The 21,808-nt window shown below is 46.0% G+C and overlaps 1 protein-coding gene across 1 annotated transcript; it reads left to right on the forward strand.

The window, feature by feature from the left end:
• Positions 1–2,540: 2,540 nt before the first annotated feature.
• DPPA5 (developmental pluripotency associated 5) lies at positions 2,541–14,490 on the forward strand. Its single transcript, XM_059941648.1, has 5 exons — positions 2,541–2,652; positions 2,726–2,903; positions 3,336–3,432; positions 4,025–4,050; positions 14,403–14,490. Exons 1-5 carry the CDS (start codon positions 2,541–2,543, stop codon positions 14,488–14,490), a joined length of 501 nt encoding a protein of 166 aa, XP_059797631.1.
• Positions 14,491–21,808: the final 7,318 nt, after the last annotated feature.

The raw sequence follows: 21,808 nt of genomic DNA on the forward strand, positions 1-21,808 counted from the left end.
TCTCCTGCCAGCAATTTGAATCTGCAATTCTAGGTTCAACATCCGTTAATGAAAAATCAATGCAGAGTCACTTCTTCCAGTGGCAAGGCAAACAGCTGAGAATCCTTGATAGGAGTGGGGAAATGGGTGCTTATAAACTGCTGATGTGCCACACCTGTGCTGATTCTAAGCGTACACAAACTCCTTAGAAAGGATGTTAGTCATTAGTATACAAATTTGTTTGATAGTCATACTTTTTGAGCCTGTAATTTAAGTCCCGGTTGTTTATTGTATAAGTTTGTACAGTGTTACAAGTTTGAAATAAGTGTGTATAATTACGCAGGCTTCTCTCTAATACTCTTAAGTTGGACGCAATTCCTGTGCTCATCTATCTGCTTCTTTAAATACCATATCGAGGGACTTCCTTGGTGGTGCAGTGGTTAAGAATCTGCCTGCCAGCGCAGGGGACATGGGTTCGATCCGTGGTCTGGGAAGATTCCGCATGCTGCCAAGCAACTAACCCCGTGCGTCACAACTACTGAGCCTGTGCTCTAGAGCCCGTGTGCCACAACTACTGAAGCCCGCGCGCCTAGAGCCCCTGCTCCGCAACAAGAGAAGCCACCGCAACGAGAAGCAAGTGCACAGCAAGGAAGAGTAGCTCCGGCTCGCCATAACTAGAGAAAGCCCGTGCACAGCAATGAAGACCCAAGACAGCCAAAAATAAATAAATAAATACCATGTTGAACTTGCAGTCAAAGAAATGGTGTGTATATGGGGGAGGGGGGTGTTTAGAAAGCATGATAAAGGAAGTCCTCACTAGGGGATGGTTTACACTTTGTTTTTCCCTCAGAAGAGTTACTTTTTATTAGCTACCTGACACATTAGTACTTTATTTCCCTTTCATTGAAATTGAGAACTACGGAAGAGTAGAAAGAATTCTGTATATCCTTCACTGAGAACCAACTCTTGATATTTGTCACATTGATTCCCTCCCTCCCTCTCTCTCTCTCTCTCTCTCTACATATATAATTTGGGGGTTTCATTTTTGGGGCGTGCTGAACTATTTGTAAGTGGATTGTAGATATCAACACTTTACATATTTCAACATGTTTCTTGTTAGAACAAGGACCTTTTCTTATGCCATAAAGGCACCACACTCTAGAAATTGTATATTATAGAACATACAATGAAACACTATTTTACAATATAGTCCATGTTAAAATTTCCTCCACTGTCCTGAAATGTTCTTTCTCTTTGATTCAGGGTTTGAATCATGCATAGCACTTGGTTGTCTCTTTACTAATAAGATGACCTTCTGCTTTTTTGTTTTCATGGCTTTGACAGACCAGTAGTCCATTGGTCCCATTGTTGGTGATGCTAATTGTGGTCTTTGGTTAAGGTGGCATCTGCCCTCCAAGTCGCTATTGTGAAGGAATATTTTCTTCTTTGTAATTCATAATCTATGGGCTAGGCTTGCCAGAACTCTTCAATATCCAGTTAATAACCTTTCATTTGATAGTTAGCCATTGATTATTATCTGAATTGATTACACTGGTGGCTGCAAAAGAACAACCAACCCACAGGTTTTGATTGCAGGTGAAGAGGTCTGCCCTAATAAGTGGCCATGAAGGCTGCTGAGGGGACATTAGATGTTATCAGAACATGATCTTGGGAAAAGCCAGCTTCATCTCTGTCTGTGAAGCCCTAAACATTGAAACACACCCCCATCGGATAGATTTAGTGCAGTGTTTAGAGCAATCTGTTTTTTTAAATGAATAAAACAAGTTTGTTTAGGGCCTGAAGGCCGGACCACATAGTTTAGGCCACGTGAGCTTCGAAATCCGGGTAGATTCAAAAGTTCCAGACTCAGGGGCTTCAAGGAACGTGAACCGTGGGGCACTTCAGAGCCCCTATCAGGACCCTGGAAGAAAATGAATATCGGAATCTCATTTTCCTCTTTGTTAAGTGGCAGGAGTGCCTCCTCAGTCTCCTGAAGTTGCAGGGCTCGCCCCGCAGTGAAGTCCCGGGGTCCGGCTCCCTTAGGCCAAGGGAAGACACACCCTCCTTTGGAACGTGGAAGGCAGGGGCTCGATTTGGCAGCTGGGTGGCCGTCGCACCCCCAAACCTGTACTGCTTTCCGGGGTTCAGGCCCAGCCACTGTTTCTAGAATAACAAGGGTTTCTAGCGCCGTCTCCCCACTCATTCCCAAGGTGAAGGGATTTTGGTGCAGAGAAAACGAGTCAAACCAGGTGGGAGCCCGAGTCAACTCGGAGACAGCTGGGCCCACCCGCGCTCGGGAGCCGGAGGTGGGCGGGGAAGCGCCCTAGACAGTCAACCGGAGACGAAGGCGGCGCGGGGCGGGCGTGGCGTGGCGAGTGCGGGATTGCGCTGCCGGGCCGGGGGCGGGGCCTGGATGGGGCGGGGCGGGGCCTGGATGGGGGTTGGCCAGGGGAGCGGGGCGCGGGGCGTGGCCGGCCCAGGTGCTTAACTTTCCGCCGGAGGCAGCGTCCTGCCCAGCCTACGTCCGAGCTCCGAGCAGGGTTGGTTTAGACGCCCTGAAGATGGGAAAGCTGCCCGAGCGGAACGACATCCCACCTTGGGTGGGGGCTCCCGAAGTCCTGAAGGAGCCCGGGGTGTTCCAGGTGCAGACGGGGCTGCTGGAAGCCGTGTTCCGTGAGTGAGCCCAGTTCTGACCCGAGTGCCCCGGCCCTCCTGGGCCCGAGCGCTCATCTTCTCACCTAAACAGGCCCCGACGGATCTCGAATCCCATTCGTCGAGCAGGTGAGCAAAGTCGTGCTGCAGATGAAGGGTCTGGAAACTTCGGACCTCGCCGAAGTCATGGTTTACGGCTCTTATTTGTGCAAGTTCCAGACCAAGTGGGTGCTCCAGTCCGTGGCCTGGCGGCACCGCCAGCGGCGCAAGCAGGTTGAGAGGCCTCAGGACCAGGTGCCCTGGACCGGTCTGTGCAGGCGGCCTGGTTCCCGCCCCTCCAGCCCTCCTCACCCCTCCCTAACTATCCCCTCCGGGCAACCACCAACAGCACCTCGGCCAGCACCCACCCGGGGAGGCCTCTGTGTCCAGGCTGTGCCCCAGACTCCTTGGCAGTGCCGGCCCTTGGTCCTAGGGACCCTGGAGTAAGGCTGTGAGAGGTGGCCGGGGCTGGCCTCCTGGGGCGGGGCCTCCCCACCCGCCATGTGGGAATGAGCCCAGTTGGCCCCAGGTTCTGAGGTTCCCGAGAATCCCAGGCCCAGGACGCCTAGCTGGGAAGTCCCAGAAAGGAACCTTGGAAAGAGGCAGAGAACTGTTCAGGCTCTTACCCTCTCCCCTCACATATGCCTGCTGTGGCTTTCTGGTGCAGGGATGCTGCAACCTGAGGAAGCCATGAATTCGCTCGACGTAGCTCCTCGGATGAAGGGAAGCCAGTTTGCAGCCAGACCAACCTGGGACCGTGGGGTAGAGAGGAGGCTGCAGCCAGAGCTGCAGGGGGTCTGGTTTAAACTCTGCTCCAGCCTAACAAGGAACACCCAGCTGGTTTCTGGTCTCTGCCTCTGCCTTTAAGTCCTGATGTCCTTCCCCCCAAGGTTGCTCATTGAAGAATCAAATTTTAAGAGGTTTCTTGATGTGTCTTGATGTGTAGTTGAGGTGTTGGAGATAACATCACAGGTGAGGTGGCCCTTGAGCTTAACCCTTAGTGAAACCCCTAAGGCTAGAAAGAGGTCCCAGAGCACAGGGTGAAAAAGGGCTAGGGGGAAAAAGGGTCTGGAGAGAAAAAGGAAAAGAGTCTAGGAGTCAAGTTCTGAGATGCAGCTCTGACCAAAAAGTCAGATAACCTAGGAGAGATGTGATATTCTGGCACTGAGAGTTTCATATCCTTCTAAACTAAATTGGAGACTGCTGTCTGGGTTCTCATTTGCATTCAGCCTACTGCTGCACATTATTTAGGTTGGAGTGTGAAGAAAATTCAGCCTTACAGATAGGTATACAGGAAAGGAGAACCTCACACAGACCCCTTGTAATGGTCTCTGGAATTCTCCACCACACTTAGAGAATTGCTGCCCTGGCCTCCGAAGGGTAAGTGGGATTAGGGTGGATGAAGCATTACCATAGGTGGGGCTCACTCCTGAGGGTAGAGGAGCCATCAGAACCGGGGCTACAGTTTTCCCTAGTAGAGACCAGCCTGGTAGTTCACAGGCCAGAATGAATCCCCTCAGGGAGCTTTCTGGCCCTATGACCTTAGCCACATTCACTCTCTTACCCCCTCTCCCTGCTCAGGCTCTAAATTAAAGATAATAGCATCTGACCTCATGTGAAGTTGTGAGATTTACATAGGGTACTTAGAGCAAGCATGACACCAGAAACAAGTGTTGACTATCTTTTGGAGCAATTGAACAAAAATGGGGGAGAAAAACTAGCAATGAGCCATTTTCTGCAAGAGGCGTGTGGCCTGTCCATCAGACAGCTGTTCTCGTCCTCACTCAGTAAATGAATGGCACCAGCATTTTGGGCCAGTGGTTCAGGCCCCAAGCTAGAAGCCATCCTTGATGCCTGACCACCCAAAAGGACTTCCTGCTCGAACCCAGTCAACTTGACTTCCAACCTGAGTCCTTCCTGCACCTGTACGTGGTCCAGGCGCCCACCCCACCCCGGCGCCAACCTGCCTTGCCAGAACTGCTGAAAGAGGCTCCTATCAGGTCTCAAGGGGTTCTCTTTTAGTCATCTCACAGTAGGCTCCTCAGCCAGACTTAATTCTTTTTATTTTTTTATTTTTTAAGCATCTTTATTAGAGTATAATTGCTTTACAATGGTGTGTCAGTTTCTGCTTTATAACAAAGTGAATCAGTTATACATCTACATATGTCCCCATATCTCTTCCCTCTTGCATCTCCCTCCCTCCCACCCTCCCTATCCCACCCCTCTAGGTGGTCACAAAGCACCGAGCTGATCTCCCTGTGCTATGCGGCTGCTTCCCACTAGCTACCGGTTTTACATTTGGTAGTGTATATATGTACATGCCACTCTCTCACTTTGCCCCAGCTTACCCTTCCCCCTCCCTGTATCCTCAAGTCCATTCTCTAGTAGGTCTGTGTCTTTATTCCCATCTTGCCCCTAGGTTCTTCTGACCATTTCCTTTTTTTTTTTTTCTGATTCCAATATATGTGTTAGTATATGGTATTTGTTTTTCTCTTTCTGACTTACTTCACTCTGTATGACAGTCTCTAGGTCCATCCACCTCACTACAAATAACTCAGTTTCGTTCCTTTTTATGGCTGAGTAATATTCCATTGTATATATGTGCCACATCTTCTTTATCCATGCATCTGTTGATGGACACTTAGGTTGCTTCCATGAGCTGCAATGAACATTTTGGTACATGACTCTTTTTGAATTATGGTTTTCTCAGGGTATATGCCCAGTAGTGGGATTGCTGGGTCATATGGTACTTCTATTTTTAGTTTTTTAAGGAACCTCCATACTGTTCTCCATAGTGGCTGACCACCATGGTGGTCAATAAATAGCATTTATTGTTTGTAGATGTTTTGATGATGGCCATCAGACTTAATTCTTAAAACGTTAATCAGATGGCCCCTCCTCCAAAAGGAACTCCAAAATTCTCCAAAGTTTTCCAGCCAACTTAACCCAAGCTCCTGGCCCTGACCTAGAACGCCCTGTGTAACCTGCCACCTGCCTGCATCTCTGCTCCAGATCCTTATTCTTTTGCTGCCCCTCAAACAAACCGTCTTGTTACCACTTCAGGGCTTTTATTTTTGCTCTTCTGCTAAGAACACTTCTCACTTGTTTTTATTAAATTTTTTGACCACCCCAGGTGGCTTGCAGGATCTTAGTTCCCCAACTAGGGATTGAACCCGTGCCCCCTGCAATGGAAGTGCGGAGTCCTAACCACTGGAACACCAGGGAATTCCCTCTCATTTTTTTTTGAATGATTCTGTTCCCTTTTTCCCGGTGGTCCATGTTCCCTCCAGAGGTCCTCTCCTTCCCCACTGTCTCTGCTTGACCTACTTTAGTTTTGTTCATGGCATTTTAAACATGACTGACAAGCTAACCGTTCGTTTTCCTCCTCTACCCCACTGGAAGGTAAACTCTAGAAAAGATTTTTTAAAAATAGACAGTATGTAATATTAAATATTGAGGACAGGTTTCTAAGACAAGGACACCAGCTTGGCTGCTTGGGTTTGGGTCTTGGCTCAGCCTCCTTAGCGATGGAACCATGGGCCTTGTGCTTTGGTTCCCCGTCTGTGATAGGATAAGATCCGTCGCATGGGTTGTAGTGAGGATATCAAGTCTCAGAACAATGTCTGACACCATGGGCAGTCACACGTGATTTCTTGAATGCATGAAGGACAGGCCGCAGGACAGAAGCTGGATTGCTCCCTCCCAGGCTTATGGAGGAGGGACTCCAGCCTCCAGCCCCTGTTCTCACGTCGAAGGCTCAGTGAGGGGAGCTGGGAAGTCCTTTGTCAAGGGCACTGTCTTCCTGCCTCCTGGAAATGCAGGATGGTGTGTGTGTTTCCTGGGGTCTTTGGAGGCCATACAGCCTTTAGGTCACCAGGAAGCAAAGGTCCGTTTTGGCATGCTATTGAAGTTCATTTGGAGGAGAGGAAGAGGCTAGGCAGGTACCCTATTGGCATCCTGACACCCTCTCTTCCAACCTTTGAGAATTGCACCAGTACTCTGGCCTGGAAGTCATGGACCACTCAGCACAGCTCCTGCCCAGGATTTTGGAGGAGAAATCCGTCCCACCTTTCCCACATCCCCAGGAAATGATGATTGTTAAAACCATTGGCCCTCTGAGTTTGAAGAACTAGACACACATAAATGACTTTCCTCCTGTTTGGAGGGTCAGGAGGGACAGTTGGCTCAGTTCCGTGTGGAAAGAGGCCAAGAGTATCTACAGATAAATAAACAGGTTGACCTGCCTTGCAGATTTGTTCCTTCCCGGTAAGAAGAGCTGATGGGCTCTCATGGGACAATCATTGGGTGTCAGGATCGGAGGCTATTGCAGGGCCCAAGATGCTACAGATCAGGGAGGGGCTCGTGTTGGGATCAGGTGGGGTCTGGGCAGAGGGCATCTCAGTTTCCAGGGAAGAGACTGACTCTGATCCTGGTCACCTCAGGGGGGTCCCTTGTGGCTTTGGGCACATTTTGAATGCAAGGGCATTGGCAAGATATTTCTGGATACCTGTTAACAGTTGCAACAGTTCCCTACAATCTCACCCAGAGACACCTGCAAACTTTTTTTTTTTCTGATCTGTTAGGTGAACAGTCTCCCTTTTGTACTTCTTGCTTGAGTCTCCTTATGGACCAACAGTTGTGGCCCCCAAATTAGCCTCAGCCAGTGCACCCTTTAAAGAATCAGTTGGCAGTGAATGATTGTGTGTGGGCATGTCAACTGTAGAGTTATGAACCCCAATTTTGCAGTGTAGAGGGGGCATAAAAAACTGCCCTTGCCCCTAAGTCTAGAAATTCCCTAAGGGCAGTGCTTCTAAATGTAGAAAACAGCTTTAGGTTAGTTAATCTGGGTCAAAAGTATCAAGCTTGGAAATTTAAGACTGTGCTATAAATCCCATGCATGCCCTGGACTGAAGATTTTTCAGCACTAAAAAAAAAAAAAAAAATCCTAAGCAACACAAGACTTAGAGCAAATACATAGAAAAGTTTTGGAAATAGTAACCGGAAGGTTAAAAAAAAAAATGGTTGTCTTGCGGTGGTCCTTTTTGTTTTGAGTTTGAAGCTCTTGATCAATTTTCCGCCAAGGGTAAGCAAAAGGGCAACACAACCACTGCAGTGGGTGTGGGTTCGATCCCTGGTGGGGGAAGTAAGATCCCACGTGTTGCATGGTGCAGCCAAAAAAATAAAACTAAAAAGAAAAGAAAAAGTCAAGGCACAGTTATATGGTTTTTTTTTTTGACACAGGGCTGTACATCAAATGAGGTATTATTGAGAGTTTACACAATCCAGATCTAAAGGCCATGTGACTCCCTTATGGAGATCAAGAAGGAATGTTATCTTTTAAAGAGCTGTCCCAGTAATCTTGGGAGAATGTTGCTCCTTATGGTTGAGCGGGTATTTCTGCCGATGGGGGAGCTTGGCTGGTGCGTATTGCTGATACACGATGCACAGCAGAGGGGAGAGAGGAGGCCAAAGGGCACAGAAAATCTTTTTGTGTTTAAATTTTTCTTGTCTTGCGATGAAATACAAATTTCATTTCACAACAGTTAAGGTGCATATCAACGGAATAATTCCAGTGAGCCCAGACTCTTGCATCTTCCCATTCAGAGAAAAGCACTAATATCATTAACTTGAGATGTCTGGTTTTTGTTATTAGTGGTAGTCTTTTGATGCTCAACTACATTTTTTTTTCAGCAAAAACTCCTATATATCCTGTCTCCTCCAATACCTCTTTGGAGAAGTTCCTCAGGGCTCTCTGAGAGGCTGTTTCTGGGCTACAGTCCTCGGCAATGCCCCCAAATAAAACATAATTCTTAACTTTTAGGTTGTGCATTTTTTTTTTTTTCAGGAGACATCTCCATCAAATCTCTATCAATGGTCAAGCTTCTCTTCTAGAACTTCAAGGTGGGCAGTTGGCTGAGAGTTGCCTCACTCCCACCCCGCTCCTAATAGTCTTTATTTTTTAGAAGAGGCTAGGTTCACAGATAAATTGAGCAGAAAGTACAGAGAGTTCCCATAAACCCCCTGCCACACACTTGCCCAGCCTCCCTAACTACAAACATCCTATACCAGAGTGCCAACTACCAACTGGCACTGCCATCTGCCTCTGCAGTCACGAGCCACTGCAGACACTGACCTTCAGCACCCCCGAAAGGAGTTCAGGGTGGAGATCAGGGGTGAAGCCCTCTGTGCTCTGGGAAAAACTGGCAGAACAGGCCTTCAAATAGTTAGATATTTTTAGGAGAAGATTTCATGAGCCCAGTTCTTGCATCTCCTCATGTCTAGAAAAGCACTGAAATCATTAACGGTGACATCTGTTCCTTGTGACTAGCAGCAACCTTCTGCCTAAATGTGTGCTTGACGGCACGTACCCCCTTCACTAAAATCACATACATACTGCCCTTCCCCCCACCTCTTTGGAGCAGTTCCTCAAAGCTACCTGAGAGGCTGTCTCCCGGGCTGTAGTTCTCATTTGCCCCGAATAAAACTTAACTCACAACTCACGTTGTGCATTTTTTTTTTTTTTTCAGTCAACCAGAGAGGTAATCTGTTCGAAAGAGATGAGTCTACACTGACATATAACTAGCACTGAGAAAGTCCATGGTTTACATCAGGGTTCACGCTTGGTGTTGTGACCAATGTATAGTGACATGGATCCACCCTTACAGTGTCATACAGAAGAGCTTCACTGCCCTAAAAACCTCTGTGCTCACCCTACTCATCCCTCCCCCTTAACCCCTGGCAACCACTGATCTTTCTACTCTCTCGTAGTTGTGCCCTTTCCAGAATGTTATATGGTTGGAATCATATACTATGTAACCTTTTCAGATTGGCTTCTTTTACTTAGTAAATGCATTTAAGTTTCCTCTGTTGACAAAGGATGTCATTTCAGTAAACAATGGATGCAGTGGCCGTCAAGCTAAGTAAGTGCTAAGTGCTAAGTGCTAAGCTAAGTAAGTAAGTGGGTAAGTGCCTGCGCACTAGGAAAAAAGTTATATAACCTAAAGCTGTCAATCAACTTGTCAGTCAAATGACACAGTACACAGGGAGGGACCACCACTCTAAAAAACCCAAACCTACCCCCCATTGCGGCGCAGACAGCCTGCTCTCATCCTTTCTCGGGAGCACACCTTCTCTTCGCTTAATAAAACTCCTTGCTACTTAAAACTGCTCTAGGTCTCTCATCTGAATTCTCTCCCTGAAGTGGGCAAGAACCGAGGAAATCGCTGTCCCGCTGGTAACAGCCCTAGATAGTCAAGGTGCCCATCAAAGGAATAACTTCAGTAAGCCCAGGCTCTTGCATTTTCCCATACATAGAAAAGTGCTAAATTCATTAATTTGAGATACCTGGTTTTCCTTTAATTACCAGTAATCTTTTGATGTTCCACTGCCTGGTTTTGTTTTTTTTGGGGGGGGGACGTCACCTCCATGTCTTTTTGTGGCTTGATAGCTCATTTCCATGATCTGGATGGACCACTGTTTATTTATCTGTTCACCTACTGAAGGACAACTTGGTTGCTTTCAAGTCTGGGGAATTATGAATAAAGTTGCTATAAATATCTGTGTGCAGGCTTTTGTGTGGACCTGTGTTTTCAAGTCCTTTGGGGAAAATACTCAGGAATGAAACTCTTAAATTGTGGGGTAAGAGTATGTTTAGTTTTGTAAAGAGCTGTCAAACTGTCTTTCAAAGTGGCTGGACCCCTTTCTATTTCCATCAGCAGCGAATGAGAGTTCCTGCCGCTCTACATCCTCACTAGTGTTTGGCATTACCAGTGTTTAGATTTTGGTCATTCTCATAGGCGTGTGGTGGTATCTCGTTGCTGTTTTAATTTGCATTTCCCTAATGACATGTGATGTGGAATGACATATGAAGCATATTTTCCTATGCTTATTTGCCATCTTTATATCTCCTTTGGTGAGGTGTCTATTCAGATCTTTTTTCTCTTTTTTAAATCTGTTGTTTTCTTATTGTTGAATTTTAAGAGTTATTTGTATGTTTTGGATAAAAGTCCTCTATCAGATATGTCTTTTGCAAATGTTTTCTTCTAGTCTGTAGCTTTTCTTCTCATTTCCTTGACAGTGTCTTTCACAGAGCAGAAATTTAAAATTTTAATGAAGTTCAGCTTATCAACTATTTCTTTCATGGATCGTGCCATTGGTGTTGTGTCTAGAAAGTCATCATCAATACATACAATGAAATACTGTCAGCCATAAAACATAATGGAAGCTTGCTAATTATGACAATACAGATGGCCCTTGGGGACATTATGCTGAGTGAAATAAGTGAGACCGAGAAAGACAAATACCATATGATCTCACTAATATGTGGAATCTGAAAAAAAAAAAAATCAAAAAAGCCAAGCTCATAGATACCTGAGAATAGACTGGTGGTTGCCTGGGGGTTTAGGGGAAGTAGGAGACATGGGTGATGTGGGTTACAAGGTTCTAACTTCCACCTATAAAATAAATAAGTCATGGGGATGTTATGTACTATGTGGTGACTATAGTTAATAATACTGAATTGCATGTTAAAGTTCCTAAGAAGGTAGATCTTAAAAGTCCTCATCACAAGAAAAATAAGAAAGAGAAAATTTGTAGCTATGTGCAGTAACAGATGATAGCTAGACTTATTGTGGTGGTCATTTTGCAATGTATACAAATAACAAATGATTATGTTGTGCAACTGAAACTAATATAGTGTTATGTGTCAATTATACCATAGCCAAAAAAAAAGGCGTCACCAAACCCAAGGTCATCTCAATTTTTCTGCTATGTTATCTTCTAGGAGTTTTATAGTACTGCATTTTAAATTAGGTTTTTGATTCATTATGACTTAATTTTTGTGAAGGGTGTAAAGTTTGTCTAGATTCTTTTTTTTAAATCTGTTTGTTGAAAAGACTATCTTTTCTTCATTGTGTTGCCTTTGCTCCCTTTGTGAAAAATCAGGTGACTGTATTAGTGTGGGTCTATTTCTGGACTCTGTTCCATTGATCTATTTGTCTAGTCTTTTGCCAGTACCACGCTGTGTTGATTACTGTAGCTTTGTAGTAAGTCTTGAAGTCAGGTAGTATCAGTCCTCTGACTTTGTTTTTCTGTATCTTGTTGTTTTAATACATGATTCTCAGTAGTTAAGTAGATCATCTCATGTACTTGTAAGTAACTTATTTTCCTTTTCTGTGAATTGCATAGTTGTGTTCTTTGTCCCTTTTTCTGTTGCGATCTCCATCCAGTTTTTATTTATTTGGAACAATTCTTTACATGGTCTACGTATCAATACCTTGTTGTTGTTGTTTTTTTGGTGTTCAAGTATCTTCTTCAAATCTCTCATCCATTTGATAACTTTGTGATATCATCTTCTAATGTTTTTCTAATTGAGGTATAATTGACATATTACCTTAATTTTAGGTGTATGACATAGTGATTCAATATTTGTATATTTTGTGAATTGATCACAAGAAGTCCAGTTCACATCCATCACCACATGTAGTTACAATTTTTTTAAAAAAAATATTTATTTATCTTTGGCTGCATTGGGTCTTTGTTACTGTGCGCGGGCTTTCTCCATTTGCGGCGAGCAGGGCTGCTCTTCGTTGCGGTGGCTTCTCTTGTTGCGGAGCACGGGCTCTAGGCGCGCGGGCTTCAGTAGTTGTGGCACGTGGGCTCAGTAGCTGTGGCTCGCGGGCTCTAGAGCGCGGGCTCAGTAGTTGTGGTGCACGGGCTTAGTTGCTCCGCAGCATGTGGGATCTTCCCGGACCAGGGATCGAACCCGTGTCCCCTGCATTGGCAGGTGGATTCTTAACCACTGCGCCACCAGGGAAGCCCATAAATTTTTTTTTCTTATGATGGGAAGTTTTAAGATTTCCTTCTTAGCAACTTTCAAATATGCAGTGTAGTATTATGAACCATAGTCACCATGCAGTACGTGACATCCCCAGGGCTAATTTATTTTATAAGTGGAAGTTTGTACCTTTTACCTTCACCCAACCCCACCTTTGGCAGCCATTTGTTGAAAAGATATCCTCAAGTTTTGGGTATTTGAGACATACTTGTCCAAAAAATTATTTATCTAAGAGGCTTTTCTGCCGTTCTAGACCCTCCTCTTTGCAAGGGTTTTCTGTGAAGTCCTGTTGCTGTTAATATACTTATATGTGTTATAAACAGCCAACTTTCTCCTAACATTTAGTTAGGGACAAATTCCACAATAGAGAGGAAATCAGTTCTTCTTGGTCATCTTTTAAGAGCGTAGCTGTAAAACACAAGCATTGCCAAAGACTGAACGTGTGATCATACTTATTTTGCCTAGTGTCCTTTTAACATAACATATGGACACACACCCCCATCCCCCTTCAGTTAGGAATGCTACATCTCTGCAAGTTTGGTAAATTTCTAGTTTCAGTGGTTAGATGCATTGCTGGCCACCAGGTAGGGCTGGAGCCTTATTTATGCTGTTTTCTTTTTTCTTTTTAATTTATTTTTGGCTGCGTTGGGTTTTCATTGCTGCACGCAGGCTTTCTCTAGTTGCAGCGAGCGGGGGCTACTCTTTGTTGCGGCGCACAGGCTTCTCATTGCAGTGGCTTCTCTTGTTGTGGAGCATGGGCTCTAGGCATGCGGGCTCAGTAGTTGTGGCTTGCGGGCTCTAGAGCGCAGGCTCAGTAGTTGTGGTGCACGGGCTTAGTTGCTCCGCAGCATGTGGGATCTTCCCGGACCAGGGCTCGAACCCATGTCCCCTGCATTGGCAGGCGAATTCTTAACCACTGCGCCACCAGGGAAGCCCCTATGCTGTTTTCTATGCACCCTATTCCTGGCTGTCCCATTTCAGAGGTAAAGTAGCCTTCGTCTTATAATTTTTAGGACACTTTCCCAAAGCAGTCTTCATCTTTAAACTCCCCACAGATCATCAAGTAGATAAAGGGCAAAAAGGAAAGGAAAGAACTTCCAAGCTCATCTGCCCATCATGTTTCAGCATAATAACTACCCTTACTTGAGGACAAGTCTCTCGGCGGCCCTGAGCCTGGGGGCGGGGAGGGGGCTCGGTTCTGGGTACAGTCAGCCTCCTCCCCCAGTTGTCTAAGGGGATTTACGGGACTTTGGAGCCAAAGGTCAAGAGCACCTCCCTTTCCTTACCAGGCCCTACATGGATTGATTGTCTCTTTTAAGTATAAGATTGAGAACTTTACAGACATATTGTTCAAAACCACTTTTTGATGAAGATCCTTTTATTTGCTACTCAAGACATTTAGTAATAATCAGATGTTACTCGCGCTGGTTTCTCAGCCCTCTGCTAGTGAGGTTTTTACTGACTTGAATTGTTAAGAATTTGGAAAGTCGCAGCCCTGTGTTTCCTTTGTAGTAGTAGATCTGTAGGAGGAGAGGCTGGTTGATGCTCAAGCCGGTGGACACAGCCTGGTCATAGATTCCTGGGGGGTGAGGAAACTCTTCTCTTTCTTATACCAGAGTTAATGATGATATTTAAAACAACACTTTATCTTTCGTTCAGGTCATGGCATGCTGTTTTTCTTTATACTTTAATAAAAACATTACAAAGTGGCCAGTGAGACTATGATATAGAACCAGATAGAGATTCTGAAGAATATATGATTTCCTGTTCCCCCCTGCCCTCTGCCCTGTGGGTTGTAAATTGAGTAAGTTCTCTTTTGGAAGGGAGTAAACCGCTCAAGACTTGAGTGTCATGCTCTCCTAGTCGTTATTTACCAAATCCCTTTTCTTGTTTATAGGAAGAATTGTCACCTGCGGAATGCCCATGAGTCTCAACCCACCAAGCTGGGCTGGTTCAAGAGCTTCCTGGTCCAACAGCTGCGCTAAACCTTGGCTCTGCAGAAGAGGAGCAGTCACCACAGTGTCTGCTGCAATTCCAGACAAAAGCGGAGAAGAAAGAACATCAACTGCCAACAACAAAATCACCCCAAACTACCCGGCACTTTCATTATCCTGGGCAGCTTTATTCTCGGTAAATGTACCTCTGCTGGACTTTTTCATTTGTTAAAATGGCTTCCACGATTTCATTACTTCCTTCGTGGATCACAATTTATGAAGCATTAGTCTAGGCAGGCAGATAGGAAGATTTATTTTCCCTTTGCATCTAAAAATTATGTATTTATTTAAAACAAAACTTCTCCTGACACAGATGTGATTTTTTTTTTTTTTTTTTTAATGCAGTGAGTGTGAGTTCTACACAGTTCCAGGCATGTGCTAGGTAAACCAAATACACTGTCAAAGCATAAGGCAGGAAACTCATGGGATTTATAGTCTGGTCATTGCAATGAAGATTTATATTCTCTTAAGGGATTAAAAAAGATCCCTTGAAATTGTAGAATCAACTAAAAATGTAATTGTCATTTGAATAGACTTTCTTCCTTTGTAGGAGGTGTGCCAATAATCACATTAACGTTGTATTTTTAATTACACACTTACGAAGATAAACAGTGTGGAAGGATACAAGAAGACAAGCAAAATTCCCCTTCCTGACCATACTTCTTTGTAACCTAGGCTCAGACACCCACCCCCCCCATATCTGGGCATGTAGATTTAACTCATTCTTTTTTTATTAAACTTTCTATTATGAAAAATTTCACACACAAATGAGGTGGAGGAACAGTGTAATGAATCCAATCTATTGTTCAGCTTCAGCAAGTATCAATAATCTTGTTTTTATATTTCTTAAATGTAGATTGTTTTGAGGCAAATTCTAGACATATCATTTCATTTGTAAATAGTTCCTAACAACACCAGGATTAGGCGAACTGACCCTCCACACAGGGGAAAATCCACCCATAACTTAGTCACCCCTCCATATACTGGATTCCTCCCTACCTGCCCTTCTGCATCTGTGGATTCAGTCAACTGCCAAGTGTAGTGCTTTAGTATTTACTATTGAAATAAGTCCGCGTATAAGTGGACCTGCGCAGTTCAAACCCAGGTTGTTCAAAGGTCAACTGTATTTAATTTTTATTACTAGATTTTAACTTTTTACAAGTTTTATATTGATAGAAAAATTGAGTAGGTGGTAGAGTTCCATACTATATCCTTTCATGGTTTTCCCTATTATTAACATTCCCTATTATAGAGTGTATTATATACATTGTTAATAAAAGTATGACATATTCGTTAAAATTAATGAACCAATAGTGATGGACTATTATTAAATAGTCCACAGTTTATTGAATTTCTTTCATTTTAACCAGCTATCCCTTTTCTGTTCCAGATCCCATCCAGGACACATAACCTTTAATTATCATTGTCTCCTAAGGGTCCTCTTGACTGTGACATTTTCCCAGAGTGTTACTGGTTTTGACGTCCTTGGCAGTTTTGAGGGACACTGGCCAGGTGTATTGCCGGATGCCCCTCTTGGAAGTCCTGTGACGTTTTGCTCATGATTTACCGGGGTTATACGTTTTGAGAGGAAGATCAAAGAGGTCAAGCGCCATTTCCACCACGTCCTGTAGGTTTCTCTCTCCAGACAAGCTGTTTCAGGTTCTAGGAGCCTTGGTCTCCTCGCAGGTGGTCACTGGAACGGTAGAGGCCGGGCCCTCGGTCCGTGCTGCGACGCCCCTACCCCAGGCTTGGTTCCGAGCCCCTGGTCCCCCGCTAGGAGGGCAGCTGGTTCCTGGGGCCGCAGGAGACCTGGGCGCGAGAGGAGGGCCTTCTGGAAGGCATGGAGGCTCTGAGGAAGTGGAATCCCCAGAGCCGGCGTGGGTTCCATTCTTCAGCCGCCCCCCTTCACCCCCTGCCCCCATTTCCAGATTCCCTCTGCCTGGCATCCTAGGATCCTGACCCTCGGCGGCGACCCCCGCCCGCGCCCCCGCCCCCGCCCCACGTGGCTGTGCAGCCGGCCAGAGACCCTGACACAAGGTAGTCTGGCGGGCCTGGGGTTCTTCCGGGGCCTTAGAAGGCAGAGGCGGTGACCGAGACCATCCCGGCGCGGGAACTGCTGGTTCACGGGGCAGACGACACGGAGACAAGTCGGGATGAGGGATGAAGGATGCAGGATGCAGGATGCAGGATGCTGGATGCTGGATGCAGGTCGGCGCGCGCGGAAGGGGCGGGGCCCGGCCGCCTAAGAGGCCCAGCGCTCCCTCCCCGCCGCACGGGTCCACGTTCCTCCCCGCGCCCCTCAGGCGCTTCCTAGCGCGCAAAGTCTGAGACAGATGAGGGGCGACGATCACATCGCAGAGGTCGTTTACGTCGAGCCGTGCATGGTCCACGCGTTGTTTGGTGAGTGAGCCCGGAGCTGGCGCCCTCGGACGCCCTACCGGCCGCAGCTCGTCCGCTGCGTCCCACGTTACTCCTCGGGCATGGGGCCCGGATCCGGGTGCCCTGAGGTTTCCTGGAATCCTAGACTATCCAGGGGCCAGGCTGGGTGGACTCCGACCCCGAGGGCCCCTTTCCTCGGTGACCGGAACCTCGCTTCCCCTCCCGCGGCTCAGCGCCCCTTCCCTCCCAGGCCAGGACGGCGAGATGCTGGCGGCCTTCTACGGTTCGTTCAGGGTCTCACTCGTGGTCAGTGCCGTCCCAGGAGGCGGAGTCGGGATCTTCCTTATCGGATCGCCCTGTTACCAGTATGTTAGGACGCTCCTCATTGTGGCAATGACTTTCCAGCTTCGGGTCCACCGGGATCGAGGTGAGTGAGGGGTTTCATGGGCCCTGGCAGGGAACCCGTCCTTGGCCCAGGGGTCCGGGAAGGCGGGCTTGGGTCTCTGCCTCTTTCTGGTTCACTCCAGTTCCTTAGTCTGAGGTCCTGGAACAGTTCTGAAAACAACCACTCAGTCTAAAAACCCCCGGTGTGGGTCCCGGCTCCCGAGTTAGGGAAGGAGTCTTGGCGAGACCCACAGGGGAAAATCTAGCGTATCCGTGACTCCAGATGAGGGTCCCCGGTGGGTCCTTGGAGCAGCATCTTGAGGGGACGTCTTCCGCTGAATCCCTTCTGGGGGCCTGCCTATCACTTAGATATCCTAGGACAGGGGATTTCAAAGCATAGCCCCGGACCAGCAGAATCAGCTTCACCTGGGAACTTTCTAGAAATGCAAACTGGCGCCCGCCCAGACTCAGAGAACCGGAAACCCTGGGGGTGGGACGCGGAGATTTCGGTTTTAACAAGCCCTTCAGGTGATTCTGATGCATCTCCACAAAGCCGCCACCCGACCAGCTGCTTTCTTTTTATCCAGAGCTCGGACCCGACGGCTGCTAAATTTCACGTGGGCCTGGAGGCGCTCGGTTTCAGGCTGGGGCCGGTCCGGAATCCCTCATCCAGATGACGGGGATGGCGTTGCTTGCGGTGGGGGGGTGCTGACCTGGAGGTCGGGAGGCTAAGGCTCCAGCCAGCTGTGTTTGTGCCGTGAAAGGTGAGGATGGGGGTGGGCAGCTCTTCTCAATTCTGTCACGTTCAAGTGACTGCAAGCTCGACCTCTTAAGGAAAGTTTCTGTGGTTTTATAACAAAATGATCCTCACTGGTTTTGCCTTGGTCAGCGTTCTTTCCAGGTTATGATGGGGGAAAGAAAAAAATTTCAGAAAGTGTTTTCAGCTCCTCACCGTGATGGGGGGGCCTGTGTGGAATTTCTGGAGGCGTCCCCAGCCCCTCCCCCGCCCCCTTCCCCGCTCTGGAATCCTTTCCTGCCCGGGTCCCTACTGGGAAGAGTGGGGAGCTTCAGGGAGGGAGGTCCTGCTGTGGGGATTCTGCCTGGCGGTCCAGGCAGGTGAGACAAACAACTGCCCCTTGGCTTGTGTAGCCCAGGCTCTCAGCTAGCTTTTGCAGGAGCTGCGAGGTCTTAGAAGCAGGTATGGAGTGCATTGAAACGCGTCTGGAGTCTGTCTGGTAGACTTGTTTGGTAAGCAGGACCCATGCTCCTGGATGGTTAAACCTGGGCAGTTTTTGTTGAGGTGGGAACACAGAAATACTTGGCAACGGGGAGTGCATTGGGTCAAGAGTGAGTTTATGGCCTGCTGTAGGAAAGGGCCAGATGGCGGGCTGGGGCTGAGGCTGGGGAGGGAGAGGCTACCCACCTAGGGCCAGGTGGGGATATAGAGGCCTTCAAGCCCTTGTGAAAGCCAGAGGGATGCAACCCAGAGCCCTGGAGGGGGACCAGCTTCTGGGAGGAGGGGTGTGTGAGCAGGAGGCCTCAGGGAACTTTGTGGAGAGGTTGCTTCTGCCTGAAGAGAAAGAATACCCACTCTTACTTGTACCTTCTTTGATCTGACCACTTAATCTATGACTATTAACCAACGCTTCTCTAATAAAAAACACTAAATTCTTGTTTCTACTTTCATAACTAATAAGCCCAAACTTATGCTTTAACAAGTGTCATTAGCTCATATTTTTAAGTGATTGAATATGTGAATGAAACTTGTAATGTTTAATTAAATGACAAATTAATATATTAGATTCTCTTAGATGCCCAAAACGTTTGAACGTAGCTAGAACATTTAAAAATTAGATTTGCTAACATCTGAGAGCTTAAGGGCCAGGTCGTGTTCTGCTTGAGATGTGTGATATTATCAGTATTCAAAACAATGATGTAAGATAGGTCTTCTGATTATTTTCTTGAAATTCAGACACAGGGAAACCAAGCAACCTGTTCATGGTCACACAGGCAGTGAGTGGCAGAGCCAGGATTGGAATCTAGGCTCTCATGCCACCTGCCCCTTTATCATTATAATGACCACAAAATAGATTATAACAGTTTCATTAAAACTGGTTAGAGAAATGCTAATATTATGACTTTAAAATTAGTCTCTTCATTACTTCTAAACTTTTTTTTTTAAAACCCTAGTGGGAAACAATTTATTATATATATTCCCAGAGCTGCAATAATATTATCAGGAAATACATTCATGCTGTCTTTGGATTTCAGTCATTTTCATGACCTGAAAAAAAAGAAAAAAGAAAACTATCCCAGACCACAAATATTGGTGGCAGATGGATTCTGGAAGGAAACTGGACCTCCTTTCACAGTCCTGTGAAACCTCAGTCAATCATTAGGCTGAGTGCCTTTTTATACTGAAGACTAGCGAGCTGCTCACGGTGTCTTCAACTTCACAGAGGCTGTACTTAAAACTGGAAATATAGAACGCATGTCCATGGCTGAAAATGCAGAAGATGCAAAAGTGTACGTGGAGCAAGGTAAGCCTGGCTGTCCTCCCCGCCCCTCAGTCATCCAGCCTCTGCTCAGATTTTATCTTTGTCTCTATGTATATATTTTATATGTACACATATGGATGAATTGTAACGTGTGGCAGGATATTTCATGCACTGTTCTATACCTTTATTTATTTATTTATTTATTTATATTTATTTATTTATTTATTTTTAAATTTATTTTTGGCTGTGTTGGGTCTTCGTTTCTGTGCGAGGGCTTTCTCTAGTTGCGGCGAGCGGGGGCCACTCTTCATCGCGGTGTGCGGGCCTCTCACTGTCGCGGCCTCTCTTGTTGCGGAGCACAGGCTCCAGACGCGCAGGCTCAGTAGTTGTGACTCACGGGCTTAGTTGCTCCGCGGCATGTGGGATCTTCCCAGAGCAGGGCTCGAACCCGTGTCCCCTGCATTGGCAGGCAGATTCTCAACCACTGCGCCACCAGGGAAGCCCTATACCTTTATTTTTTATTTTGAACTAATTTTAGACTTACAAAAACATTGCGAAAATAGTACTGTGCCAATATACTTTTCCCTCAACTTCCACTTATGTTGCCATCGTATATAACCATAGGACATATTTGACAAGTACAAAGTCATTTGGATTGTAACGGGTTTTTCCAGTAACGTCGTTTTTCTGTTCGAGGATCCAGTTCTGGGTCTCCTCATATTTAGTCCTCGTGTCTCCTTAGTTTCTTCCCATCTTTGATGGTTCTCCAGTCTTTCCTTCTCTTTTGTGACCTTGATTTTGTTGAATCATTTTGTAGAGTATCCCTCAGTTGGAACTTGTCTGATGCTTTTTCATGATTAGATGGCAATGCAGCATTGAGAAGGAGACCACAGTGATGTGATCATGTGTCCTCATTACATCATATCAGGGGAGGCAGGCCGTCCGTCTGAGCTGCTGGTGGTGATCGTAACCTTGATCGCTTGGCTAAGTAATCATTTGCCTTGATTCTCCACCGTATGCTTACTATTTTCCCCCTTGTAATTATTAAATAGTTTGGAAGAGATAGAGTTCTTCCAGGTTGGATCCTTCAGTGTATCCTTTCAAACATATATATCCTTTAAAAATCTGTGAGCACTTCCTTACTTTTTGGTACCACAAGATGCTAAAGTATCCAAATACATGTTTATATATGCATATTTTATTTATGCATATGTATATTTATTTTAATAGGTGGCAACATATTTCACACATTGGTCTGTTTATTTTAAACCTAATTTTATCTTGGAGATTATTCCATATCAGTACATATACAAATAAACCATTTAAAAATGCTAAATAATATTCCAGTTTATAGATGTTGTACGGCCTATTTTACTGGTCTTCGTTGATGGGCATTTAAGCAACTTTTAATTTTTTTTTTTTAAAGGTCACAGGCATTTATTTAATTTTTTTAAAATTTATTATTTTTTTGGCTGCATTGGGTTTTTGTTGCTGCGTGCAAACTTTCTCTAGTTGTGGCGAGTGGGGGCTACTCTTCGCGTTGCAGTGCGTGGTTTCTCTTGCTGCGGAGCACAGGCTCTAGGCATGCAGCCTTCAGTAGTTGCAGCGTGTAGCTTAGTAGTTGTGGCTTGTGGGCTCTAGAGCGCAGGCTCAGTAGTTGTGATGCCCGGGCTTAGTCGCTCTGCGGCATGTAGGATCTTCCCGGACCAGGGATTGAACCCGTGTCCCCTGCATTGGCAGGCGTATTCTTAACCACTGCGCCACTAGGGAAGTCCCAACTTTTAATCTTTTGCTACAATAAGCAATGTATGTGAGAGGATATTTGTAGGATGAATTCCTTCCTAGCAATGTGTTTGTTTGCTGTTTTTTTAATTCTTGGTCATTCCTGGAAATATCACAATTTTTTTAAATGGTGAAATGTAATACACAAGTAGGAAGGTGCACAAAACATGAATGTAGAGGTCAGTGAATATCACAATATGATTATCCATGTAACAACCATTGAGGTTTAAAAAAAAAAAAGGCCATTGTCCACAGGCACCGGGGGT

Source organism: Balaenoptera ricei, chromosome 12 (genome assembly GCF_028023285.1).
Source record: "Balaenoptera ricei isolate mBalRic1 chromosome 12, mBalRic1.hap2, whole genome shotgun sequence".
In the NCBI taxonomy this organism is placed as follows: domain Eukaryota; kingdom Metazoa; phylum Chordata; class Mammalia; order Artiodactyla; family Balaenopteridae; genus Balaenoptera; species Balaenoptera ricei.